Source organism: Anguilla rostrata, chromosome 11 (genome assembly GCF_018555375.3).
Source record: "Anguilla rostrata isolate EN2019 chromosome 11, ASM1855537v3, whole genome shotgun sequence".
Taxonomy (NCBI): Eukaryota; Metazoa; Chordata; class Actinopteri; order Anguilliformes; family Anguillidae; genus Anguilla; species Anguilla rostrata.
The window spans coordinates 6,420,701-6,444,629 of NC_057943.1; the positions used below are offsets into that span (position 1 = coordinate 6,420,701).

General features: G+C 41.0%; 2 protein-coding genes and 1 long non-coding RNA gene across 24 annotated transcripts in view; 1 reads left to right on the forward strand and 2 right to left on the reverse strand.

Moving 5' to 3' along the window:
- Positions 1-23,929, reverse strand: part of LOC135235342 (agrin-like) — a 334,070-nt gene that overhangs the window by 75,906 nt on the left and 234,235 nt on the right. The gene's annotated exons all lie outside the window — the stretch shown is intronic.
- Positions 173-1,670, reverse strand: LOC135235344 (uncharacterized). Its single transcript, XR_010324354.1, has 2 exons — positions 1,122-1,670; positions 173-707 (listed from the first exon to the last, which is right to left on the reverse strand). It is a non-coding gene; the product is annotated as an uncharacterized LOC135235344 (long non-coding RNA).
- The window catches only part of LOC135235340 (tumor necrosis factor receptor superfamily member 14-like), a 74,557-nt gene continuing 52,709 nt past the window's right edge, over positions 2,082-23,929 (forward strand). For 5 of the 22 annotated variants that reach the window (XR_010324344.1, XR_010324345.1, XM_064300743.1 and 2 more), the window contains exons 1-4: positions 2,097-2,408; positions 15,947-16,033; positions 16,131-16,191; positions 16,746-16,839. Coding sequence is in view for 14 of the 22 variants with exons in the window: in XM_064300743.1 (XP_064156813.1) it covers positions 2,392-2,408; positions 15,947-16,033; positions 16,131-16,191; positions 16,746-16,839 (259 nt within the window). In the remaining 8 variants the exon portion in view is untranslated. Of the gene's footprint in view, positions 2,409-15,946; positions 16,034-16,130; positions 16,192-16,745; positions 16,840-16,994; positions 17,121-17,333; positions 17,490-17,869; positions 17,961-18,120; positions 18,649-18,812; positions 18,871-19,438; positions 19,809-23,929 lie in introns of those variants that run through there. The other 17 variants (XR_010324346.1, XR_010324347.1, XR_010324349.1 and 14 more) reach the window with 15 other exon arrangements.

Consider the following 23,929-nt stretch of genomic DNA (forward strand, 5'->3'; position numbering starts at 1 on the left):
TTGCCTTCAGTCTCTCCAACTACTTCATCCAAACAAGAAGAACTTACAATTTCCCTTTGACGACTCAAACACCTGCAGGCTTAAATGCAACATTGCTCAATTTCCTATGTAACACACATGAAATTCTAAATACAAATGGTGACAGACTGGTAATAAAAATCACACCACCAAATTCTGTACATGTGAATGATTTACTTGTTTTCAGCACTTTACACCCTTGATACGGGTCTGAGCACAGTGTTGTCGAAGACAGGGTTAACAAGAAACAGCATCCGTTTAATATTTTTTATAAGTAGATCATGATTATTTAATTGCACATATTTATAAGGAAGCTTTGGTTGTACACTGGTTATTTTCAGGGACATTAAAATAGTTGATGTAGTTACAGGTTTCCTAAAAACACCGGATTTTGGCTTTGTCTTCCTCTGGGTGGTTTCTTTAAACATAGCCAGGGCAAAGCTAGAGCTAGCTCATCATTTTGGATTAATCTAATTATCTCCCAGCCACCTTGATGCTTTAGTGTATCTTATTAAGCCTGTGATATCATGCTATGATTGTGCAGTTAAAGCAGCGACACAGAAGATAAGATTACAACTGATATTTGGAGATCAGCTATATGTAGGTGAACTTTCATCTTGTGAAGAGTGCAGACTTACTGGGTTTGAGACGGTTGGTTGAAGTGTTGGGACACTTCAGACACTGACTGTCTGCGCAAGACAAATGATACAGCGAGGAAAAATATTAACATTCCATTACTGGCATTTAGCAGTTGCTCGTCCTAAGCAACTTTTTTTTGCTTCATTACATAGCATCCATTTATACAGTTGGATATATACTTAAGCAGTTTTGGTAAATGGTAAATGGACTGCATTTATATAGCGCTTTTATCCAAAGTGCTTTACAATTGATGCCTCACATTCACCAGAGCAATTAGGGGTTAGGTGTCTTGCTCAGGGACACTTCGACATGCCCGGGGTGGGGGATCGAACCGGCAACCCTCCGACTGCCAGACAAGCGCTCTTACCTCCCGAGCTATGTTGCCCACATAAGTAAGACATAAGCAACCCTGCAACCTTTGAGTTACAAGCCCAGTTCTTTATCCATTATAATTCTTTGGTCACCTTGCTGTGTGAGTTTGACAGGGCCCAGCATGGTATCTGTGGCTGCAGGCTTTGAGTTTTCACTCCACTCCAGTGGGCTGTCTTTTGCCTTCTCAACGGGATCTTCTCCTGCACAGCTGCCATCATTGCCCCTGGAAAGAGTTCCCCTGAGTACAGAAAGCACCAAACCGGTGCATGTAGCTACAACTGCAACATTTACACATCCAGTGATTTTCTGCACCAGGAGTATTCATGAGTATTGACTGGCCCTGTACAGAGGAAATATTATTCAATACTATCTAGCATGTAAAGAACAACACATCAAAATGTGTATGCAGATACCCGTCATCTATAGGAAGTGCTTCCACTGATAATCACATTCCCCATTTCATAACTAAATGCATATCCAACAGCCTAGCAGTTCACAGCAAAAAAAAAAAGAAAAGAAAAGAAAGTAGACTTTAATGAACATTAAATGCACTGTCAATATTTTTGGTCTGGCAACTGGCTGAAATTATGAAAATAACAATTTACATGCAATAATACTTTTAGATTTCATTTGCAGCATATATATATTATTATTATTATTATTATTATTATTATTATTTTTTAATGCTTATTCATCTGGAAGGCTAAATAAGCTGCTCTCCACACTGACCTGTATAAGGAATTTTAAAATGACTCCCAAAAAGCATTTGACTGGACATTTAGTTTGAACGGGACGAATATACCGTCAAAGTGTAGGTTACCAAACAAGCGGTGGTTTTAACTGAATGCAGAACTAGAAGAGCATTGAACCGACGATTCTACTTTGTTGTCAGCGTTGCTAAGTAACAGATATCATCGGATTATTTTGGAAAGGTTTTGTTACATTATCTTCTCGTTTATTAATGCATTGTCGGCTATAATTACAACACAGGCTACATTATTTCCAAAATATACATTTTTAGGCAACATAAATATATATTTTATTTCATTAATTGATTACCCTTTCGTAAAGGAACCTTCCAGATAGACGAACACTGAAGACAGCCTTCGGAGCTCCTGGATTCCTAAAGCATGAAAATTTATGGAGACTATGCATCCCATGATCCCATGTCCACAGGGTCAAAGAGCCGCTCTCGCTCTGAGGAAACTACGCGCTTTTAAATTCTTGGAGGTACCACGTGACGTCCGCTTGCGCCCTTCCGCACAACCCCTACGCAGAAGTAAAAAAAAATATTTAAAAATATATATATATAGCTAAGTTAGTTTCAAACTAAGTACAGATTCCAAGGACAAATGGTTCTTAATGCGCTGGCGAGTCCGGTGAGTCTTAAATTTATTCTGGTTTATTAGGTTATGCCGAGCTCGACATTAACGCTTGTCCGGGACAAGCAAACTTTGTGATCAGACAAGTGGAATGGCTCTTCCAGTTGTCCGATAGGACAGGTAAAAAAAAAACGTGATAAAAATATCTGTAATGTATGATCAAATTAACTGAAGTTGTAGCCTGTCTTTGTTTGCGAACAAAGTGAAACAACGGTAGGTTTGATTTATTCCAATCTAGGCTACTTTCACTTTCAGTTGAACTTTGCTCTGTGGGAGTGTGACATCCTATTCTGTATGAAATGGTAAATAGTAATTAACAAATGAGCAAGTAACATCATTACTATTATATCTGTTATAATAATTTTATCATTTCATAGCTTTATGGGTTGTTCCGGAATCCAAATAACATGAAAAATGTGTAGACCTATTGCCTGTTATATTGTTTTTGTGTGGTTGGTAGAATTTGTTTTCCCTCAGGAGTTATGGAATTTTAGTCATATGATCAAAAAATGGCAAGGGGTTCCAGAGACAAAGTTCAGCACGTTCAGGTCACTGTGGGTCCATTCAGTCCTCACTTGGGTCACTACAACATGTTTTCCCATGGTTGGAACTAAGGGGTTTCTGGGATTAATTTAACTATATATATATTTTTTTTAAAAAGGAATGTCATTTTATAATATCTACCCTTAAGTGTACAATTCAGTTTTTAATTTTGAATGGAGTAAGTTCTAAAAGCAGTTACCATTTTAAATAGAAATGTGTAAGTTATCTTTTTAGTTATGTTGCAACCTCTCGTGTTAAAGACTGGAGAGAGAATGCAGAAATGAAATTAAAATGAGGATTATTTACCGCTGCTGATGCTGGTGGATAGAAGTCTTTCTGTGCCGCCTGGGGTGCCTAGACAACATCAGTGGGGCAAAGCGTGGTTAGTGTTTTCTCAACAAAATTCAGTGAGCCCCGATCCTCCCCTCTAACACATATTTTACATACATACTGCGTGCTCAAGCCTGAATATACTTGTAATAAGATCAGCCACGGGTTACATGTGCTTATAATTACACAATTATATAAAATGGTCACATGGATCTTTTTATCATGATTCTGGTCGGTTTTCTTCTTGATCAATCAGTCCATATGTGCTCAGCTATGTTGATATCTTGATTGCCGTTCCCCGTTTGTTTCTCTTTTTCCGCGGCCTGGTCATCTACTTCGTCCAGTTTAGCTCTTTGCAAGCTGTAGTCTGGCACTTTGTATACTGAGGAGAGGTTACTAGCACATCACTCAGATACTCTTGCTAATGGTGTGTCCTTGTATCATCTTGTGAAGTTTTTGGTCAAAGCATGTTTCTTCAACCCAGGTGCTTTACATACCGTAGAGGGTCATCACTGTGGAGAGGTTGCTAGCACATTCGATGCACAGTGACTGGGGTTTCTTTTATTCTTCATCAGGCAGGCCGTCCCCCTCGTCCCCGGGACCTATGTTCCAGATCTCTCTGGCATAGGCGTCCCAGAACTGGGGATCCCTGACCGCGCGAGCGGCTTGTGGGTGGTGGTCCCAACACTCCCATCCGGCACCTGCTCTCACTCCCCATTCGCACAGTGGGTTTCCAAACGGACAGTCCAAGGGTCCACCTCTGGCGTTCACCGGGTTTCCTTGTTGATCGCAATACTCGTTCGGTCCTGTTTGAAAGACAATTACAACAAAACATCCCCCTTCCCCTGTACCATATTGAATCTCATGCAGTGGTTCTTCCCCCCTCGGTGACAGTTCCTCCTCCACCATAGGTCCTTCTTCAGCTACCAGTTCAGGGAGGAGGGCTTCCGAGTCTGGTTCAGTAACCAGTGGGAATTGTCCAGTCACTGCAGCTATCATTCTCTTGACCATAGACTGTATCAGAGGAATCACACAGCATGTAGCAAACAACAACATCAACAGTACTGTCCCCATGACCACCCCTATCTTTACCAAAGCCGTTTTCCATGATGGCATGTTAAGCCAGTCCCACCATGACCCTTCTCTGGATTCCCCCCTTGTGTTTTTTACATGTTCATTTCTTAAATTTTCCAATGCCTCTAATGCAGTTGTTATATTACCCCCTTTTCCTGTGTGCATTGGAATGACTGTACAGCATTCGTCCCCAATACTCTCACACACCCCCTGCTCCTCAGCTAACATTGTATCAAGTATTAGCCTATTTTGTACTGTCACGAGTGAGGTGGCGTGCAGCTGTTCTGATATCCCTTGCAGAGCTGCTACAGTGTGATTAATGAATCTCTGCTGGTTGTACCATAAATAGTTGATCCATTCAACGTTTCTTTTTATCTGTACCCAGGGTAAAAACGCTATAAGATTATCAGAGGAGTCTAATCCTAGTATTCTATGGCTCCTTGGTATATTTACAGGTATTCCGGCCCAATTCACGCTCACCTCACTGTCTTCAACCCACTCTTTCACTCCTCTTTTCATTTTCCTTGTTGGATCTCGTGGCTTCATTACGGTCAATCGCCCCGTCAAACCTACCGGAGCGCATATACCCTTCCAACCTTGTTTCAAAGTGGCTCTAAGCTTTGTACCATTACCGCAGTACCAATATACGTCTGCTAATGGGCGAGTTCCCCCTGTAAAGTCTGGCACAGTGATTACAACCTGCAGTATCGCTCCTGTGGCGTCCACCTGCCGGGATACATATCCATAGCTGTCAACTACCTCTCGGCATTTGATTGGTGCCACATCCGATGTTGTGCAGCCCCGATTAGATTTCCAGTCCCACTTACCACAGTTGACTTGTGGGTCTGCTGCATATCTGTACCGGAGAGTAGGTCCGCTGGGTCCCATTTGTGGGATAAGGTTCTGAGCTACACAAATTGGGAACTCAATCCCCTCGTTTACTATAGCTGGTGGTACCATTTCTGCCATTGTCTCGTCTACAGGGATAAGAATGTCTCGACATTTGCTTATGTTCATCCACCGCGTTCCACTCGCGGTACGCACATAGCCATCAGTCATTGTGTCGCTGTTCAGTATTGGCACCGCTGGTTTGCGTTTCCCATCTATTTCAAGCGGCTCGGGTTTTAGGTGCTTTGGTCCTTTTGCCATGTAGTACAGCAGACATTCCAAGTGGCATATTTGAGTTTCTGTCCCTTTGCATTCCCTTTGTGTAAATGGTAGTGGTTTCACGTGGGGTATTCTTTTTGTACCGCGGTTGTAGCATGTGATGCATGTTTCCTCAGTTACTTCCCTTGCAGAATATTCCATCCATTGGTAAAACATGTTGGACTGTCTTAACGGTGTGAGGTGTTTTTCCATCATTAATGGTAGGTCTGCCTGTATGTCATTTAGCCCCTTTCCCTTTGCGGTTTTACTGATGTCTTGTTTGATGGATGTAGCGGCTATTACCGGGCATATTAACAACAGCCACAGGGGCCTTATTACTACTGCTCTCCACGCCCTCTTCCCTTGCTTTTGCCTTTCTCTACGCTTCACCACCCCCTGAGGGTTCCCTGCTCTCTGAAGGTGCACCTTCCTCATCCTGCCTTTCCTCAGAGGGTCCTTGTCCTGCTTCCCCATCTACTTCCTCCTCTATTCCCCGTAAGTCCCTCCTTACCTCGTCTAATGTGCGCTCTGGCCCTCGTGCCCTACAGCAATGGTTAAGGTGGAACCACACAGTTTTACCTTCAACCTTAAGTGCAGTAGGAGTTGCCAAGACAACTTTGAATGGTCCTTCACGCCTGGGTTCACTCCACTTTCTTTTGAATGTTTTGATATACACCCAGTCTCCTGGGCGTATCTTTCTCAGATCCTTGGCGATGTCGCTCGTTCTTTCTTCGGTGGCACCTTTTACCTGTTGGAAAATGGTCTTGTGTATTACAGTTAGATGCTGTACATAGCTTGACAATTCTTTCTCAAGCTGTTCCAGTGCCGGCCCATTGTATGGGCCACGAAGGTACGGCACTGGCATGGGTCTTCCTGTTAGCATTTCATGTGGGGTTAGATGCGTGCTTCTGTTAGTCTGCATTCTCATGCTCATTAGTGCCAGTGGTAGTGCGTCCACCCAGTTGATTGTGCTATCTGCACATATCTTGGCGATTTTTGCTTTTAGGCTGCCGTTTGCTCTTTCCACCATTCCTTGCGACTGCGGGTGATATACACACCCAAATCTTTGTCTGACTCCCAACATTTTCATTATGACTTTTATCATTTCAGCTACAAAATGTGGTCCATTGTCTGAGCTAATCTTATCTGGGATCCCGAATCTAGGAAACACTTCTTTGCACAGAAATTTTGCGACTGATTTAGCATCTGGGCTACTTGTGGGTGCTGCTTCTACCCATCTACTGAATCTATCCACCACCACTAGCATGTGCCTTTTATTTTGGACCCGTTCAATCATGTCCACGTAATCTATCATTAAGTGTCTGAATGGTCCATCAGGTGGTGGCGCTGAAAATGCTTTCCTGTTATTGTATGTCGCGCAAACTTCGCAATCATTGAGTGCCTGGTCTACCATTGTTGCCAAATAAGGTGACCACCAGGCATTCTGAATACGTTTGACCACGTCCCCCCTTGCGCAATGGTCTTGACCATGCGCATCTTTGATCAATGTTCGGACCACGGATATAGGAGCTACAAAATGTCCTGCTGGCCCTCGCCACAGCCCTCTGTGTGGGCCGTCCTTTGTTTTCACTGCCCCCCTTTTTACCCATTTAGTTATTTCATATACACTCGCTTTGTCTTGCGCCTCAATGAGGGAGAGCACGTTCCCTGTAGGGGCCGGGTCTTCTGCTATCAGTGCTCCCATGGGGGTAGGCCCCACTGCTGCGCGGCGTGCTACCTCGTCTGCCAGATTGTTTCCCTGTGCTATTAGTGTTTGTTTTCTGATGCGCCGGGCATTTTATGATGGCTAACGCTGCAGGAAGCTTCATGGCTTCCAGCAGATCGGAGATTGCTTCTCCGTGTGTTATAGCTGTACCGTCTGCCCTATGAAATCCTCTCTGTTTCCAAATGGTACCGTAGACATGACAAACGCCATAAGCATAAGCTGAGTCTGTGTAAATGTTGGTGCGCTTTCCCGCCGCTAGTCTGCATGCCGCTGTTAAGGCCTTTATTTCTGCTAACTGAGCAGAACATGGCTGTGCTACCTCTACGGCTTGCACTTCGGAAAAAGACGTATCGTCCGCGTTTAACTGTACTACCCCATAACCCGCATGGTTTCCCTTCTCGTCTCTATAGCACGAACCGTCCACAAACAATGTAAGGTCTGCTGTGATAGGTTGATTGTGTAAGTCTTCTCGGGCTTTGAGAAAAGTGTCTGTCGTCTGTACACAGTCATGTGGTGTGCCGTCTGTGGGTAGAACCATTCTTGTGGCTGGGTTAACTATTGTGCATCGTTGGATGGTAATGTCTGGTGCGGATAGAATTGTTTCATACCCTGTTTTTCTGGCTTGAGTTAGAACGAATCGCGAGCTGGTCAACAGTGCGTGTAGTTGGTGGGACGTGTACAGGATCACTGGGTGGCCCATTGTCAAAACGGACGCCTTCTGATAGGCGAAGGTGGCTGCCGCTAAGCCTTGATAGCACGGTGGCAGTCCCTGTTCTACTGTATCTAATTTTGTACTGTAATAGGCTAGTGGTTGTTTGCCTGTGGGCGTGTCTTGCATCAGTACTGCACACGCAAATCCTGAACGCTCAGCAACGTACAGATGAAACGGTTTGCTGTAGTCAGGATTTCCAAGAGCTGGGGTTGTCTGCATGTGTTGTTTTAGGGCCTGAAAAGCCCCTTCTCCCTCCTCAGTCCAGGTCAGTAATGCTGCACCGCTGGTTTGCCCTGCGGCTTTAATCATTGAGCGTAGCGGTGATGTAATGACTGCGTAATCACAAATCCACGGTCTGCTATACCCTGCCATTCCTAAAAAGGACAGCATCTGTCCAACTGTTTCTGGCTTAGGTGCCTTTGCTATGGCCTCAATGTGTGATGACGCAATGTGCCTTTTATCCCCACTCAATTGCCTACCCATATATTCAACCGTTTGTTGGCAAAATTGCAGTTTGTCTTTACTGACTTTATGCCCTCCTGCTGCCAATGCTGTTAACACGGCAAACGAGTTCTGCTCACATTGGTCTTTAGTGGGGCTGCAAATTAACAAATCGTCTACATATTGGATCAGTGTGCTTGGTATATCTAAATGTTGCAGGTCTTGTGCTAACACTCTATTGAATACTGAGGGGCTTTCGCAATAGCCCTGTGGCATTCTGGTGTATGTATATTGTTGGCCTTGATACGTAAATGCAAACAAATATTATGACGCTGGATGTAAGGGCACGCTGAAAAATGCAGAACATAGATCAATAACTGTGTACCGTCGGGTGGAATGTTGGACAACAGCGTGTGTGGGTCTGGAACTACAGGTACTTCACTACAGGTACGTCCACTATGGCATTAATGGCCCTTAAATCATGTTAACATATTCGTGACCTTCTCAGACACCTGTAGCAAGCTTCTTATCTCCCTTTTGTACCAAAAATTGTTGCAGTTGAAACTTGGCGGGACGCCCAGAACTATATATCTGACTCCCTTAGCTCATCCACATATCTTCCTCCTCGAAGATTTCTCATTCCCAGTATCTTTCTATTTTGCACAATTAGTTACATACATAGTTTTGTTATTAACACATAAAAATACATTTCATATAGTAAAACACAATAAGCAGGTTTGTTCTCTATCACACTTCACTTCATCCTTTTGTTTTTAACAAAACTACTTTCATAGCATGACTTCCTTTTTTTTTTTTTTTTTTTAATGTGAGGTTTTAATTTCATTCTCATCAATCCTCTACTTCCCTCCTGTTTTTTCATCATGCTTCCAGAGCTGTCCTGGAAGCTGTGATTCAGTGTTCCTACACATAATCTGGTGTAATGCCAAATGAATATCTGCTGCGTTCTATTTTGATACATCTAACATAAAAGTCATTTTGCTTGAGAAAATCACTATTTGTTTTAGATGCATGTTTAACAGAGGAAAATTTATCAGACATTGCAATCATTTCGTATCCTGGTTCTTATTGGGTTCCACACATTTTTAAATAATGAAATTCCCTATTTATGACAGAACTCCTCCGAAGTGCGCTCAATTTTTATGGATGTTTGTACTTAATTTAGTCATTTCACCTGTCCACGTGGACTACAGAAGATTTTTTATTTTTCTGACAAAATATCAAGGATTGCGTGAGGCACGACAAGGTCCACATCTAGTGTTCCTATCAGTGGCAGCGCTTGCCTTACAGCATCCGTAGCCCCGTCCTGTAAGCATCCAGCCTGGATGAAAAATAGGCAACCAGCCGCTGCCGGTCCCCGTGCTTCTGTGTGAGCACCACAGACATATGCCCCCCCAAACCATGAGTGAACAAAGTGAACGGCCACACAGTTTTTGCTTCAAAGTGGCGAATGCCACCTCACAGTTCGACATCCACTCAATTGCATCATGGGGCCCTCCTGCCCCTTGCAATAAATCATTCAGTGGTTATACAATTTTAAAGTAATTTGAAATATGCAACCAACAAAAGTTAAATAATCTCATAATTTTATGTACCCCCAAAATGGTGTTTGGGCGAGTGCACATGCTTATTGCCTCAGTGTGGTCAGCAGCCAGTTTTTTATTCCCCTGTGAAATTAAATATCCCAAATATACAACTTCCTCTGTGCAATTTGTGCTTTGTGAGGATTACACTTTACCCCTCTGTGGCCAAATGATGCAGGAGTATCCCCAGGTCCTGCATTTGAGTCTCCTTGTCAGGAGATGAGATAAGCAAATCATCAACATATTGGATCCCCTCAGATTCTAGCCCTGGGCATCGAGCCAACACATCAGCCACTGCTCGATTAAACAACATGTGTAAGTTATGGAATCCTTGTCTTAGTTCTGTATTATTTTCACCCACAGTGAAGGTAAACCAAAACTGGCTGTTCAGGTGCACTGGAACAGAGAAAAAAACCATTGGACACATCCAAGACCAAACAATTCAGCACTGCCTTCTCCTGACACTGCTGCATGACCTGCTGTATTGCAGCCTCATAGCTCATCACAATATGCATTACAGCATATTTCTATTTTAACATACTGTGCAATGTTTAAACTGCATTAGTGTGGACACAACATGAACTAATCTGTAGATTGATTGATCACTGCACAGTCACCCTACACTACTCTCACATATACAGAGGTAATTGCACATGTATAATTTGAGATTCAGTTTCAATCAGGCTAAAACAGTTTACAGACGCAGGCGCGTGTGTTCGAACACTTCTAGCATCAGCCACACCCATACAGTCCACACCATTCATATTTACACAATGCTGTTCTCTAAGACACTGACACTCTTTCCACAATGTACAAAAGTTATTTTGTTTCCATAAAATGCAAATATATTAAGATGCTGATTAATTTTTGACAGCAGTTCATAAACATAATCTATTTTATAATCTCAATTATTGTATACATATTTTCTTTATTTAAAGAGAAATATATGATGGCGCCTTATTTATATTCGGGAACCACTGCTTACACCACTGTAAAAAAACTATTTAATGTTGTTCATCTAATTTCAACAGTTATTACTCTTTCTTAACTGTCCCTGAAATTTGTATTTAGCTTTTCTACTGTATCTAAGGTGTTTATTTTCTATCTATGTGTGCGCCCCACAAATGCTTTGCAATAACAAAACGCCTCCCTTTAGTAATAAAATTACTCGCTATTTACTGGCTAAAATATTCTTATTTTTGGTTCTCATAGATGTCTGGTTTCCACTGTTCCAGCAGGCTATATGAATCGAATTGGGCGCTGTCTGGCGCAACGGCCAAATCCTTTACACATAATACACTGATCATTTTGTATTTTCAACTGTGTTGTTGCGTTTGCGGCGGCAACTCTGTGTGTTGTGGTTCTCTACCGCGATATTGACAAGATTGTAAATCCGCCAAGGATACATACGCGGCTGCTACTTCTACCCCGTCAGCCTTTTTCTCTACGGCTAACTTTAGGTGTATTCTTACACCTAACATTACACGTTGCCTTTTATCCAACTCTCGCTGCTGGTCATGTATTATTTTCTCTAAACTTGCCATTTACCTCTTCAAACATGTTGCTCGCACCCACATCTCATCTCCATTTTTAACATCCTCATTTACATTCTGTTGTAGCCTTTCTGCATCACGTTGCCACGCATCTCTTCTGGTGTCACTCAGCTTTGCTTCCTCATAGAATTATTTTGCTCGACCCAATAGTCGCCTGACATTCCACTCCTAATGATCAAACCACAAGCTTTGAATACCCGCCGCTTATGATTTTCAGTCACTCTTCTCACGGGGAAGCCCCTGTCCTTTTCAGTTAAGCATTCACTGACACTATTAGCTATGAACTCCTTCACTTCTTTCAATTCTTTCAGTTACTATGATTATAGTTCTATAATATAAAACAATACTTATCACACAATTAAAATATTTATGTCTTTAAAATATAAAACAATATTTATTCTGGGCCCACAAGACTAAAAAATGTCACACTTTGTGTGTCCTAAACCCTTGTGTTTCTATGTCCCCATATGACAGTTATTGATGCAAATTACAGCAACCTTTTGAGTTGATTTTCTTCACAATGCCGCGTATGCTGTGTCCACTAACACAATCCTGTGTAAGTTTGCACTGCGTATTGCGTTCCACTGTTCTTTGTCTTCAGTAAACACACAAAGTCTGTTCAATCTACGCGTCTCATATGCCCACTTTTCAGTTAAAATCCCCTCATTGCTGCAGTCAGAATCATCACTAAAATTTAAACACACAAAATGTTTTTTGAAAATTGCTCTGTTTGCTCTTTCGGATAATGAGTGAATCAGCATGATCAACACTTCAGCTAGTAATCTTAGATAGGATCAATTCTGATCCTTTGTGGCCACAGTACTTTATTTAAATTTTTCAGGATTACTATATATATATATATATATTGCGCCTCTTACACACTGTCAGACTAGTCTTGACTGTATCGGGGTTGATCGTATGCTTCACAAATTTTGTAGCCTAGATAACAAAGCAATCATAAAGATTTCATACATTTCCCGCTGCTTTTTCAAAACATGACTATGTATATATATATATATGAATTCTATATACGTATATATATATGTGTATATATGTGTGTGTGTGTGTGTGTGATTATAAAAGCAAAGCAATTGGCAGAACAATGGCGAGAGTGATAAGGCCCAGCAGGCACAGGCCGATCTCAAGGCCGCACCCCAATTTCCACAAAGGATTGTGCATTTTTGTTATGCTAGCGTGGTTAAATAATATTATTTATGTTCTAGCACATATACTCATATACGTGAAGCCTTCAGTAATATGGCCTACTTCCCCTTGTAAGGAACAGCCGTTGTGTTCCTGAACTTTAAACCTTCACACCAATACCTTTATTACACATTCCTTTTTTTCCAGTGCTGTTGAACTGGTGGGGCCCCTGTTCATATTAACACCCTGTGCAAATTAAATTGTTAGGTCACCTTTGCGCACAAGACAATACACAAGACAACACGTAAGACTGACAAAGCGCTTAAGACTCACAAAACTCACTCCTCATTCACACCAGCGCCGGCGCATTTACACATTTCTGGCCAGGGTCACCGTCCCGTAGGCTTTTTCAGTTTGACGCTACTTTTAATTGTCCCTGGTCCCTCAGCAATTATTTATTTATTTTATATTTATTTTTTTTTTTTTGCTTCTCTAACAACCCTCTGCTAAGTAAACAGTAATTGCTGGTCCTCAGCAATGTTTTCTTGCTCTAACACCTGCCAGTAACAGTTTCCCTTTCAATTGCTGTCTCAGCACCTCCCCCATACAGCAACGTTTTTTTGTTCTGCTCTAACACCTGCTAGTAACAGTAATTGCTGCGTCCTCAGCAATTGTGTCTCAGCTCTAACACCTGCCAGTAACAGTTTCCCTTTCATTGTGTCTCAGCACTTTTGCTCTAACACCTGCTAGTAACAATTGCTGTCTCAGCATTTTTGTCACCTGCCATACAGTTCCCAAGGTCTCTTTCTGCTCTAAACTGCTAGACAGTATGCTGGGCCTCAGCATTTCTGTAACACCGCAGAACAGTTTCCTCAGCTGTCCTCAGCAAATTTGCTAACACCGCTAGTAACATAAGTCCTATGTAATCAAACGTCGGGCCCCAGCTAAGCCGCGACACGCCCCAGGCCAGCGAACAGACCAGACACATGAGCACCCGCAGGCCAACGCAGCCCCGAACAGACAGCCGAGTGAACGAACACCAGGCGCGCAGACAAGCCACCGGCTGGGCGAAAACACACCGGACCAGCAGGGGCCCGGCTGCAGTTAATGCAACAGCCGCCGATTGGGCGAAAACACACTGGGCCGGCAAATGGGCGACGACTGGAGCTGAATAGGCTTCAGACAGTCACACAACCCACCGTTTAGTCGGTCCAGCGGCTATATCGCACAACACGGCAGACTGCGCCACAGACAGCCGAACATCCCACTGCCTTAAGGCACGGCGGCTATATCGCCCAAGACAACTGACTGAATGCGCCCCCTTTGTGAACGGACAAACTGCCAAATGAGCGAGGGCCCCGCAGGTCCACGAGCACACACACGAACGGCCCAGGCGCCAACCCAGAACGGCCCCCGCAAATCTGGGCTCCCCTTGTGTGCTATCAGCTTCACCTGTTCTTAACCTTCCCCTGCCACACTTCTTTAATACTGACAGAACAGTATTTCACACAACACTTATCACTTTCTGAGCTGTTTTAACGCCAGATGTGTCAAACCTCCCAAAAACACAGCACAGACAATGAGCCAACACACTATCAGGATCTTTAACACACACTCCGGCATATCTCACACTTACGCTTCACTCTTTTCATTCATGCACATAACAGTTATTTCAAACACGCAGCACTTATCACAAACCCGTACCATTCATCACAAACACATAACATTTATCACAAACATATATCTTTTCATTCATGCACATAACAGTTATTTCAAACACGCAGCACTTATCACAAACCCGTACCATTCGTCACATAATATTTAACACACATAACATTTATCACAAACATATAATATTTAACTCAGACATACAATCACATCAGACTCTTTTTCTCTTACCATAGCTTTTTACTGTAGTTTTTAGATTCTTTGGAGGAGAGGCCTCGCATTTGCTTAGGCCTGGGCAGAAGCACACTGCTCTTAGATTCAACCAGTACATGCAGATTTTATAAACAGGCTCCGCTTACCTTATTGTTTTGTGGCCACTGTTGAACCCAAGAGTCAGCGGTTCTGTCCAGGCGTTCAGCTTCCTTGAGCCTCTCCTGGCTGGCTCGCCAATTCAATGTGGGAGGGAGAAAGCGGGCCCCGGCCTGGGCCAGAAACGCCGAGGTCGCTCTCCTCCACACTGTTGAATGCTTCTTCAAAAGATGCACACTTCTCAGAGTCTGATGCAACTGGGTTTATTGTTAGTAAATCAAAGATTACATAAAATAACCCGGGCTGATCTGCGCAGTTCAGTACAATTATCAATCACTCATAAGTAAAGACAATACATCAGATCATTCTCCAAGCATTCCCAAAACACACACCATGTGCGCGCACACACACACTCAGACACTCTCCCCTCGGGCCAACTGCCTCTTATATCCATTTTCTAACTCCTCCTGTTGTGTAGCTTAAATCCAGTACTTCCCATTTAATTTTGTTAATTACGTAATGTTGTTGACATCATTATTTTTATCTGACACCCAACTCTTGGACACCATTGTTTATCAGCCCCTCCCTAGTGCTCGTCTCCCGCCTGTCTCACCCTCCCCCTTCTATCATAAGTCACATATTCTGATAACACATTTTCCAAAAAAGGCAGAAGCTTCCGTTAGTTTCACAAAGGCGCCTTTATACAGCTTAGTCAGCAGGGCAGAAATTATGTGTGTATTACGTGTTTGTTCTTATTGTATCTATTTAGTATGAAGCGTTCCCCTGCTGCCGGTTCCCCAAACAATGGGCTTGTGTTTTTTGAGTACATTTGTATTTATTTCCCACATTTTGGTTGCCTAGGTCGACCTTGGTCCACCTGTATCTTTCTTCCTTTGCTAGCCGGATGATACGTTAGGGGGGAGACAGCTGGTGCTCATTGATACACTCCTTTCCCATATACACTGGGCCTGTGCTCTCTAACTACATATCTTTCCTCATACAATGAGCTTGTGTTTTTTTAGTACATCTAAATTTATTTCCCACAGTTTCTGGGATTAATTTAACTATATATATATTTTTAAAAAAAAGGAATGTCATTCTATAATATCTACCCTTAAGTGTACAATTCAGTTTTTAATTTTGAATGGAGTAAGTTCTAAAAGCAGTTACCATTTTAAATAGAAATGTGTAAGTTATCTTTTTAGTTATGTTGCAACCTCTCGTGTTAAAGACTGCAGAAATGAAATTAAAATGAGGATTATTTAACATGTTTTTTTGTTTTTTACCAGGCTGGATCGCGGAAACCAAGACTTCTACAAAGGGAAGAATTCTGTCCATAATTTTGTGAATTATTATACATGGACATCTATCAAGCTCACAGGAAAGTATTAAGTGTTAAACTTTGATAGAGTGCATTTTACTCTGTACATGTGACCCTCTTGGAGTTAAATTAACACTGTCTGTTTTATTGTGCACAGGAATATGCTTTCAGAGGAAATTAGATATGTGGCATTTTAAAATCCCTTTATGGATGGTAAGAGATTAAAGTTTTGTCTCACTACCTTATTTAGAATAGCTTTGGTGCTTCTGTTATAACAAGTACATTCTCACACTTTCCTGTTTCTGACTGTCTTCTGTTCCCCGTTTCAGCTTTTGTTTAATGTCAAATAACAATATAATACACTCCCTTATCACAATCATGAGGTAACATTTGTCATAGTCATGTCGCAGATATATCTTCCTGCCACCTGGCAATTCATTTTTGTCCCCTGTAGGCAAGGCTGTGGGCCCCTGGGTGCTGAAGCTCTAAAGCTCCCCACCCTCTCTCTCACACACCTCTACCACTGATATTTCAACTGCCACCACACACATACAGAAACACATACAAAAAAGGATTCAGTTAAACTGTCAAACTGCAAAACTTTTCAAGTAGTGTTAATGGCGGGATAACGAGCAACTGGCTTCAGGGCAAAAAAAAGTCACAAAAATCATTACAATTTCGGTTAAGATTTGATAATAAGGAGACAGTGGAGGAGAATGCACCAGACTTTGCTTCCAGTGTAATTTGTACTGATACATTTGCTTCAGGCATATCTATTGCTCCTGTTCTGTGGCCTCGCCTATTCCTGTGGAAGTGCAGAATATAAAATTAATGGGAAGTGCTGTCCAATGTGTGCACCTGGTAAGTCACCATCTTTTATCAGAATAAAGCTTCTAATGCAGTAGATTTTGGCTTGCAGGGGTTAAAAAATGAAGGCGCTCTTTATTTTGTCATCATTGAGATGTCATTTCAAATGGGTACATTTTGCCTTTGTTTTGTGTCTTTTTTCTGATTAGGGACACAAGTTTATAAACTCTGCACGGAGGACACTAGCACCTCCTGTGTATCGTGCATTCAAAAATCATTCATCGCCGTGCCCAACAGTGCGCCTCATTGTTTGCCTTGTACAGTGTGTGACCAAGGTGAGAAAAGATTCATATTCAACTAAGGTGTTCATTCATGACATGGCCATTTGCAACATGCTTGACTGTCTTTTTAATAATATATAAAAGATTTCTTACAGTAATTAAAATTCAATATGCTGTTTTGACTTGATGGTGAATGATGAACAGGTCTGTTATCGAAATACTCAAATAATGTGTTAATATGGGTCTTTATTCACCGTTCCTCCACAGACTTGGGTTTAAAAACAGAGAGAGAGTGCACCCCCACCTCTGACACAGTTTGTGGGCCTCTGGATCACCACTACTGCACTAAGACTGATAACAAGGGATGCACATTTGCGCAGAAACACACCATCTGCAGGCCTGGACAGTTCATCATACACAACGGTTGGATTGAATTAATATCTTGAAGGGACAGTTGAGAGTTTTTTATGTTCCAGGGTTAGTGTATGTTTTTGATTGGCGGATGCCCCTACAATGTGGGTCACCCAGAGGAAGCAGATATATTTGTCACAATACTGGGAGATCACCAAAAACTTCTGTAGGCATATAGAGTATCCTTCATCGCAGACATAAGTTGTCTGGGCCAATCAAGAACATACACTAAAACTGAAATAGTATCGAAAAACTCCACAAAATGAACTATGGCTTTTTCATCCATATCTGTTTAGTAAAATTAAACTTGCTTAACTCAAAGTCTACATTTCTGAAAACGTCTTTTGAGATTTTTAATGTCTTAACATACCTTCCCGTATATATTTTCACAGGAACAACATTGACTAATACCGAATGTGGAGACTGTCCTGATAAAACCTTTTCAAATGAATTCTTTTCTGCATACTGCAAACCACACACAGAGTAAGTTTCCTGCATTGGTCCCAAATACCATCATTTTCCAGATGAGTAAATCAAACTGGGGTAAAGCAAAACAGAACATTGTTATATGTGTATTGATACTAAATATAACCCTGAGGTTTATGTGATATTTTAACTTTTATTATATTTATTTTTGCGACAGTTGCCAGTCCTTGGGACTTCAGGAAATTACAGCAGGAACAAACACATTGGACAATGAATGTGGACCAAGAAATAGTCCTGTTTCCATTATTATTGTGACTGTGCTACTTGTATTAGTACCAGTTGTCATATTGACAGTCGTTTTAATTTTAAGTAAGTTTCTCCCTCTATCTGGTAAGACTTTGAATTTTATTTTTAATAAACTTGTAAATGGTGATGCAGTATTTTCTGAATTGAAATCCTTGTATTTATACAATAGATATGAGTGGTTAGCATATTAAATATTTAATAATGAATCGAGCAATTCAAAAATCAAAAGTAATGTAATCAAAATCAAATATTTACCATGGAAAATTTTTGAGGAAAAATTGGTTGGTTATATTCAATGTTAAAGGATTAAACAAGAAAATAATAAAGGAAAGGTAATGTAATGTTACATTTTAAAGTTATTCAGAACAATTTTAAATGTTATCAAGTAATTAAATAATGAACTGTTATTTTGCTTTCAGAGAGGAGAAAGAAGGACACGGTACGTGAGAAGCTTTTTACATCACATGTCTAACTTTTCAAATATCTTTTTATAGCAGAATTTCATTTGCTATAAGGTTCATTTATTTAATTAATTCAGGAGTCACTCCTGGGGCTTTTATGGTTAACACTGTATTTACTGAGGTAAAATCTCCAATTTGCTAGCCAACAGATCCGGCAGAACATGAAACAATGAACAGGCCAAACCAGCCACTGGATGAAGGTAAGGGAGCACATGACTTTATGGGGAAATAACAAAGACTGATAAAAACACTATTAGATGGGCTGTATGCAGCTAGTACTGCCGCTGTCACCTGAACTAACTGCCCCTGATACAGTCTGCATGGACTTGCTCTGATATGGTAAAACCATTTTGATTCTGTTTTAATTTTAGATTTTTTCCGTACATATTTTGTATCACAAACCAAAGACTTGTGCGATCTTGTGCATTTCCAGCATGATTGACATACCCAACACCACCAATGGGAAATAGCACATAGAGGAGCAATTATAAAATGTAAATTCATTGAATAGATATTGCTCCAAAAAATGCCAGTGTGGAAAGTTATCAAATGTGGTATTTTTAATATGAAAAAAAAATTAAAGATTGACACTTAACATTTTGGAAAAGATTAACTTGTATTAAATGCTTACTGTGTAAATGTTTAAGTGATAAATAATTCAAAACCCAATTGACACAAGTAAAATGTTTAATCATTGACTCGGCACTACTTAAGAAATTGCTGTCTGCTATAGCTTTTATATAATTCTTCTTTTTTGTGTGTATCAAGTATCTATAAGGTGAAGAACACAGCTAGAAGAGGACTTCATATGACAGACTTACTGTAAGGGAAGATATATGTCAATTCAGGATGGACAACAGAGATAACTCTTGTTTTGAGCTGAAAGTTATACTGCCCCAGAGTGGCAGCCATTAGAATGATGGAGCACCCTCCTCCAGATGCAGTTGGTTCAGTTCCTACTCCATACCTGTTACCTGCCTGGCATTATCACCCATTGGCCTTCCAACTCGTCTCTCCTCATGAACAGTTATCCTTGCCCAGCTTCAGTTTTATCTTGTGATTGACATTTATGCACTGTTTATGTACATTTTTCTGTTTTTATACCTGCACTATACAAATAAAATTGAGCTGAACTGAATTGAGTTCATTGGAGCAAAAATACAAAAAGAAACTTGAGAACTTCTGAAGAAAGCAAACTCATTCAGGTAGATGTTATGTTTCCATAGTGACAGAGTTGTTTCAGTTGGTGTCATTAACTTTTATTATCCATGACATCTTATTATCAATTCACATGTCTTTTAAATTTAACCTTCTAATCTAATTGGTGAATGTGCTAATTTAGGTATACAGTCATTTGCTGGCTAGTCACTAATAGCTGAATACCATTAAATTCACATTTCATTATATTAAAAAAAACATTGGGAAAGAATTACAACGTGAAGTACACCAGCAATTATTCATCTTCAACTGAATTAGGCTTAAAGTGAATCAGAAACGTTACTTCATTGCACTCCGCTGCAATGCCAATAAATTCTAAAAAACATTATCTACAGATTGACAATGAAGGAATTATTCTGTAACATATAAACAAATGAACACAGTACAGTGTCTGTGATCAAATGATCAAATGGCTATGGTCACAAGACTTGTAAATGGATGGTATCTGAATGCAGCTTTTCAAAAACCGGCAGTACCAGGATTCAACCACACAGGTGTTTTCTCTCACCTTTTCATGCATTACAGTCAAGTACCACGCCAACTCGCCTCTTGTGCCATTGGGCAGAGCATGGTGGGCAGAGCTGGGTTTTTTGCCTTCAGTCTCTAACTACTTCATCCAAACAAGAAGAACTTACAATTTCCCTCTGACGACTCAAACACCTGCAGGCTTAAATGCAACATTGCTCAATTTCCTATGTAACACACATGAAATTCAAAATACAAATGGTGACCGACTGGTAATGAAAATCACACCACCAAATCCTGTACATGTGAATGATTTACCTGTTTTCAGCACTTTACACCCTTGATACGGGTCTGAGCACAGTGTTGTCGAAGACAGGGTTAACCAGAAACAGCATCCGTTTAATATTTTTTATAAGTAGATCATGATTATTCAATTGCACATATTTATAAGGAAGCTTTGGTTGTACACTGGTTATTTTCAGGGACATTAAAATAGTTGAAGTAGTTACAGGTTTTCTAAAAACACAGGATTTTGGCTTTGTCTTCCTTCCTCTGGGTGTTTTTTTAAAATATAGCCAGGGCAAAGCTAGAGCTAGCTCATCATTTTGCATTAATCTAATTATCTCCCAGCCACCTTGATGCTTTTGTGTACGTTATTAAGCCTGTGATATTGTCACGGTACGGGTGCTGGGTGGGGAGTGGGGAAAAAACCACGAAACTCAAAAAGGGGAAAATTAACAAAGACTTTACTAACAGGCAAACAAACAGGGAACAAACAAGGCCACAATGGGCAAAACCACAAACTCAAAAAATATCTAAAAGCAGAAAACAAGGGGGACTCACAAATACAGGCAGGGCAGAACACGGTCAGGGCAGAACACAGGCAGGCAGAACACAAGGGTAATTCAAACAAACACAAACAGGTCACAAACACAAGCAGGTACATACGGTCGGCGCAAACATACGTAGGAAACAAACACAGGAACAAAGGAAATGCAGAAACTCCAAAAAACACTAGAAAACCAAGACATGGGCAGGAACACATGGGGCAGAGGCTTACGCACAAACAATCTGACATTACCATCATGATGTGGATAGACAGGTAAAACGACAGCATTCTCACGACGTGCTATGCACAGAAACGTTGATTGGAAAATTAATTTTCGTAAAAAGTTAATATTAAACTATCTATGTAATTTTCGCATGCAGATGTGCTACTAGATGCGCACTGTAGTACAACTGTCGATTTCAAAAGCAAAATGTTGGCGTAATAAGGCTGAAACCGCGGAGCGCAGCGTTAAGGGACAGCTTACGAGTGCCCCAGACCCCCCTTTTAAAGGTATACCTTAACTTAGTTAAGGAGGTATAAGGTATACCTTAGTTAAGGAGACGCTGGGAAACAGCTCGAGAGCTAAAGTAAGAGCTTAAGGGATAACTTACGACGCACGTAGCGCTAAGGAGACTCTGGGAAACGCAGCCCAAGTTAATAGCGGTCAGCACGCTGAGCACATGACCGTTCCTCGCGACGCATCCCGTGTTTAGATCCCGTGTCCACTGTTTGTCAACTCTAATACATTTTTCAAGAGTGCTTTCCCAAGTATTAATGTAATGGATTCTGTGCATTTTTACTGGAGCAATTTTTGAATTATGGGATGTCAAAATCCTCCAAAATGGTCATTCAATTCTAAAGATGGTGCTTCTTTAAAATTCAATGAAATAGTATATTGGGCATTTGGGTCTGCCGTGGTGAAACTACAATGTTCCGAAGATGGACTACTAAAAGCGCATCTTAGATACTTCGCCCGTGCGTTCTTAACGTATTGTTTCATGCAGGCTATACAAGGCGTAACTTGGCGGGATGGCATACCTGCCATCCCATTGCATGGTCTCCCTCTCTGCCCCCAGTCACATCCAGCCAGACTTTACATTACATTACAGGCATTTGGCAGACGCTCTTATCCAGAGCGACGTACAACAAAGTGTACAACAGACTTCATGGAATTTAACACTTCATCACATTTTGCTAGTATTCTTGCTACATGAACAGCCCAAATCAGGTTCACCGTCACTTGTCACCTAGCCAATATTAAAATTTTGGGTTATCCCAGCTAGCTAGCTAGCTAACTATTGAATTGTATTCAAAACAGCGGTTAAAAACTGAATCGTTCACAAAGATACGGATGAAAATGCGTCCCGTAGCCATGAGTTAAATACGGAACGCCTACAGTCCAAATAACGATTCTGTGTTTTGCAGGATGATTGGCATTCCTAAATGAAGTAACTAGAACTGTGATTCAACGTTGCCATTGCGAAATTGGACATTGAAAAGGGGAGGGGACGTAACAATTCAAAATCGAAAGAATAATGTTGCTGTTTTAACTGCTTTAGTATTCTGGATTTTGTAGTGCATTGATTTGATTGGAGTTGAAATAATTTAGACAATTTTTAACCCTCACTATACCTTGGACCCTTGATGACTTAAAGCCATTTAGCCAACAAATGTGTCATACTGTATCAGCATAATTACAGCTGAATCTACTCCCACCCCACAATTCCCATAGAGATCCATTCAAATTCAAAGAGATTTGTATCGCTTGCAGGACACCCTGACAATAAGATATCCAGACTCTGATGATGTTGATAGGTCACAGACATCAGGAAATCATGGCATGCAAATGATATGCAACCAAATACAAAACATGACTCTTATTTGACATTATGTTAATTTGTCTAAAAACACTGAAATGGGGGACTACGTACAAAAAGTGCTGTAATTACTACATGGTGAGACCAAAATGTATACCCTTTAATAAAAGCTCTGAGTCTGCACTTTGACCACATGTGAATTGTTTGATTACAAACAGAGAAAATAAAATATTAAATCAGAAAAAAGCGGAAAAATGCAGGTGGTTTTAATGTTGTGGCTGATTAGTGTAAATGTGTCTGTTACAAACATTTGTTGCAAAACAACTGAAATTGTTGTACTTGTTAAATTCATACAAAGTGACTTGAAAGAATTGAGGAAATATTGGGTAGCATTGCTTTGGAATACATCTTATTTAATTTCGGTGAGGCAAGATAGCCTGTTGTTTGTAGTACTGTAACTTGGCGTCATTTGGATATCAATAATTTTAATGGCAGGCCTGGATTTTGACAGTCTGAATGAATGAGTTATAGACGGTGTATGTCTTGTATGTGTGAGTAACTTGGCATTTTTGTATGTTGAAAACATGTTTTTTATGAGATATTATTTCTTTTTGCAAAGCGTTTTATTATGAGAGTGAGAAATGCGAAGTGACCCTGTAAGAAACGGTTGTGGATTATGGCTATCCTTGTGTGAAGTTGTACAGTCTGATGAGCGTGTACCGTTTAGCAGTTTCGGTTTGCTATATATCATTAACAAACCTGTCCGTGGTTTAAAGAAGAACACAGGCCAGTAAGCACAGAAGAGCTCCCGTTGAATCCATATGGCTTTGCAATATTGTAGCCGGTTAATAACTGAACGTGCAGACGGTACGTCATAATGCAGTTCAGTTCGGTATACGTTCGGTGAACGGGTAGATATGGTGCAAAAGC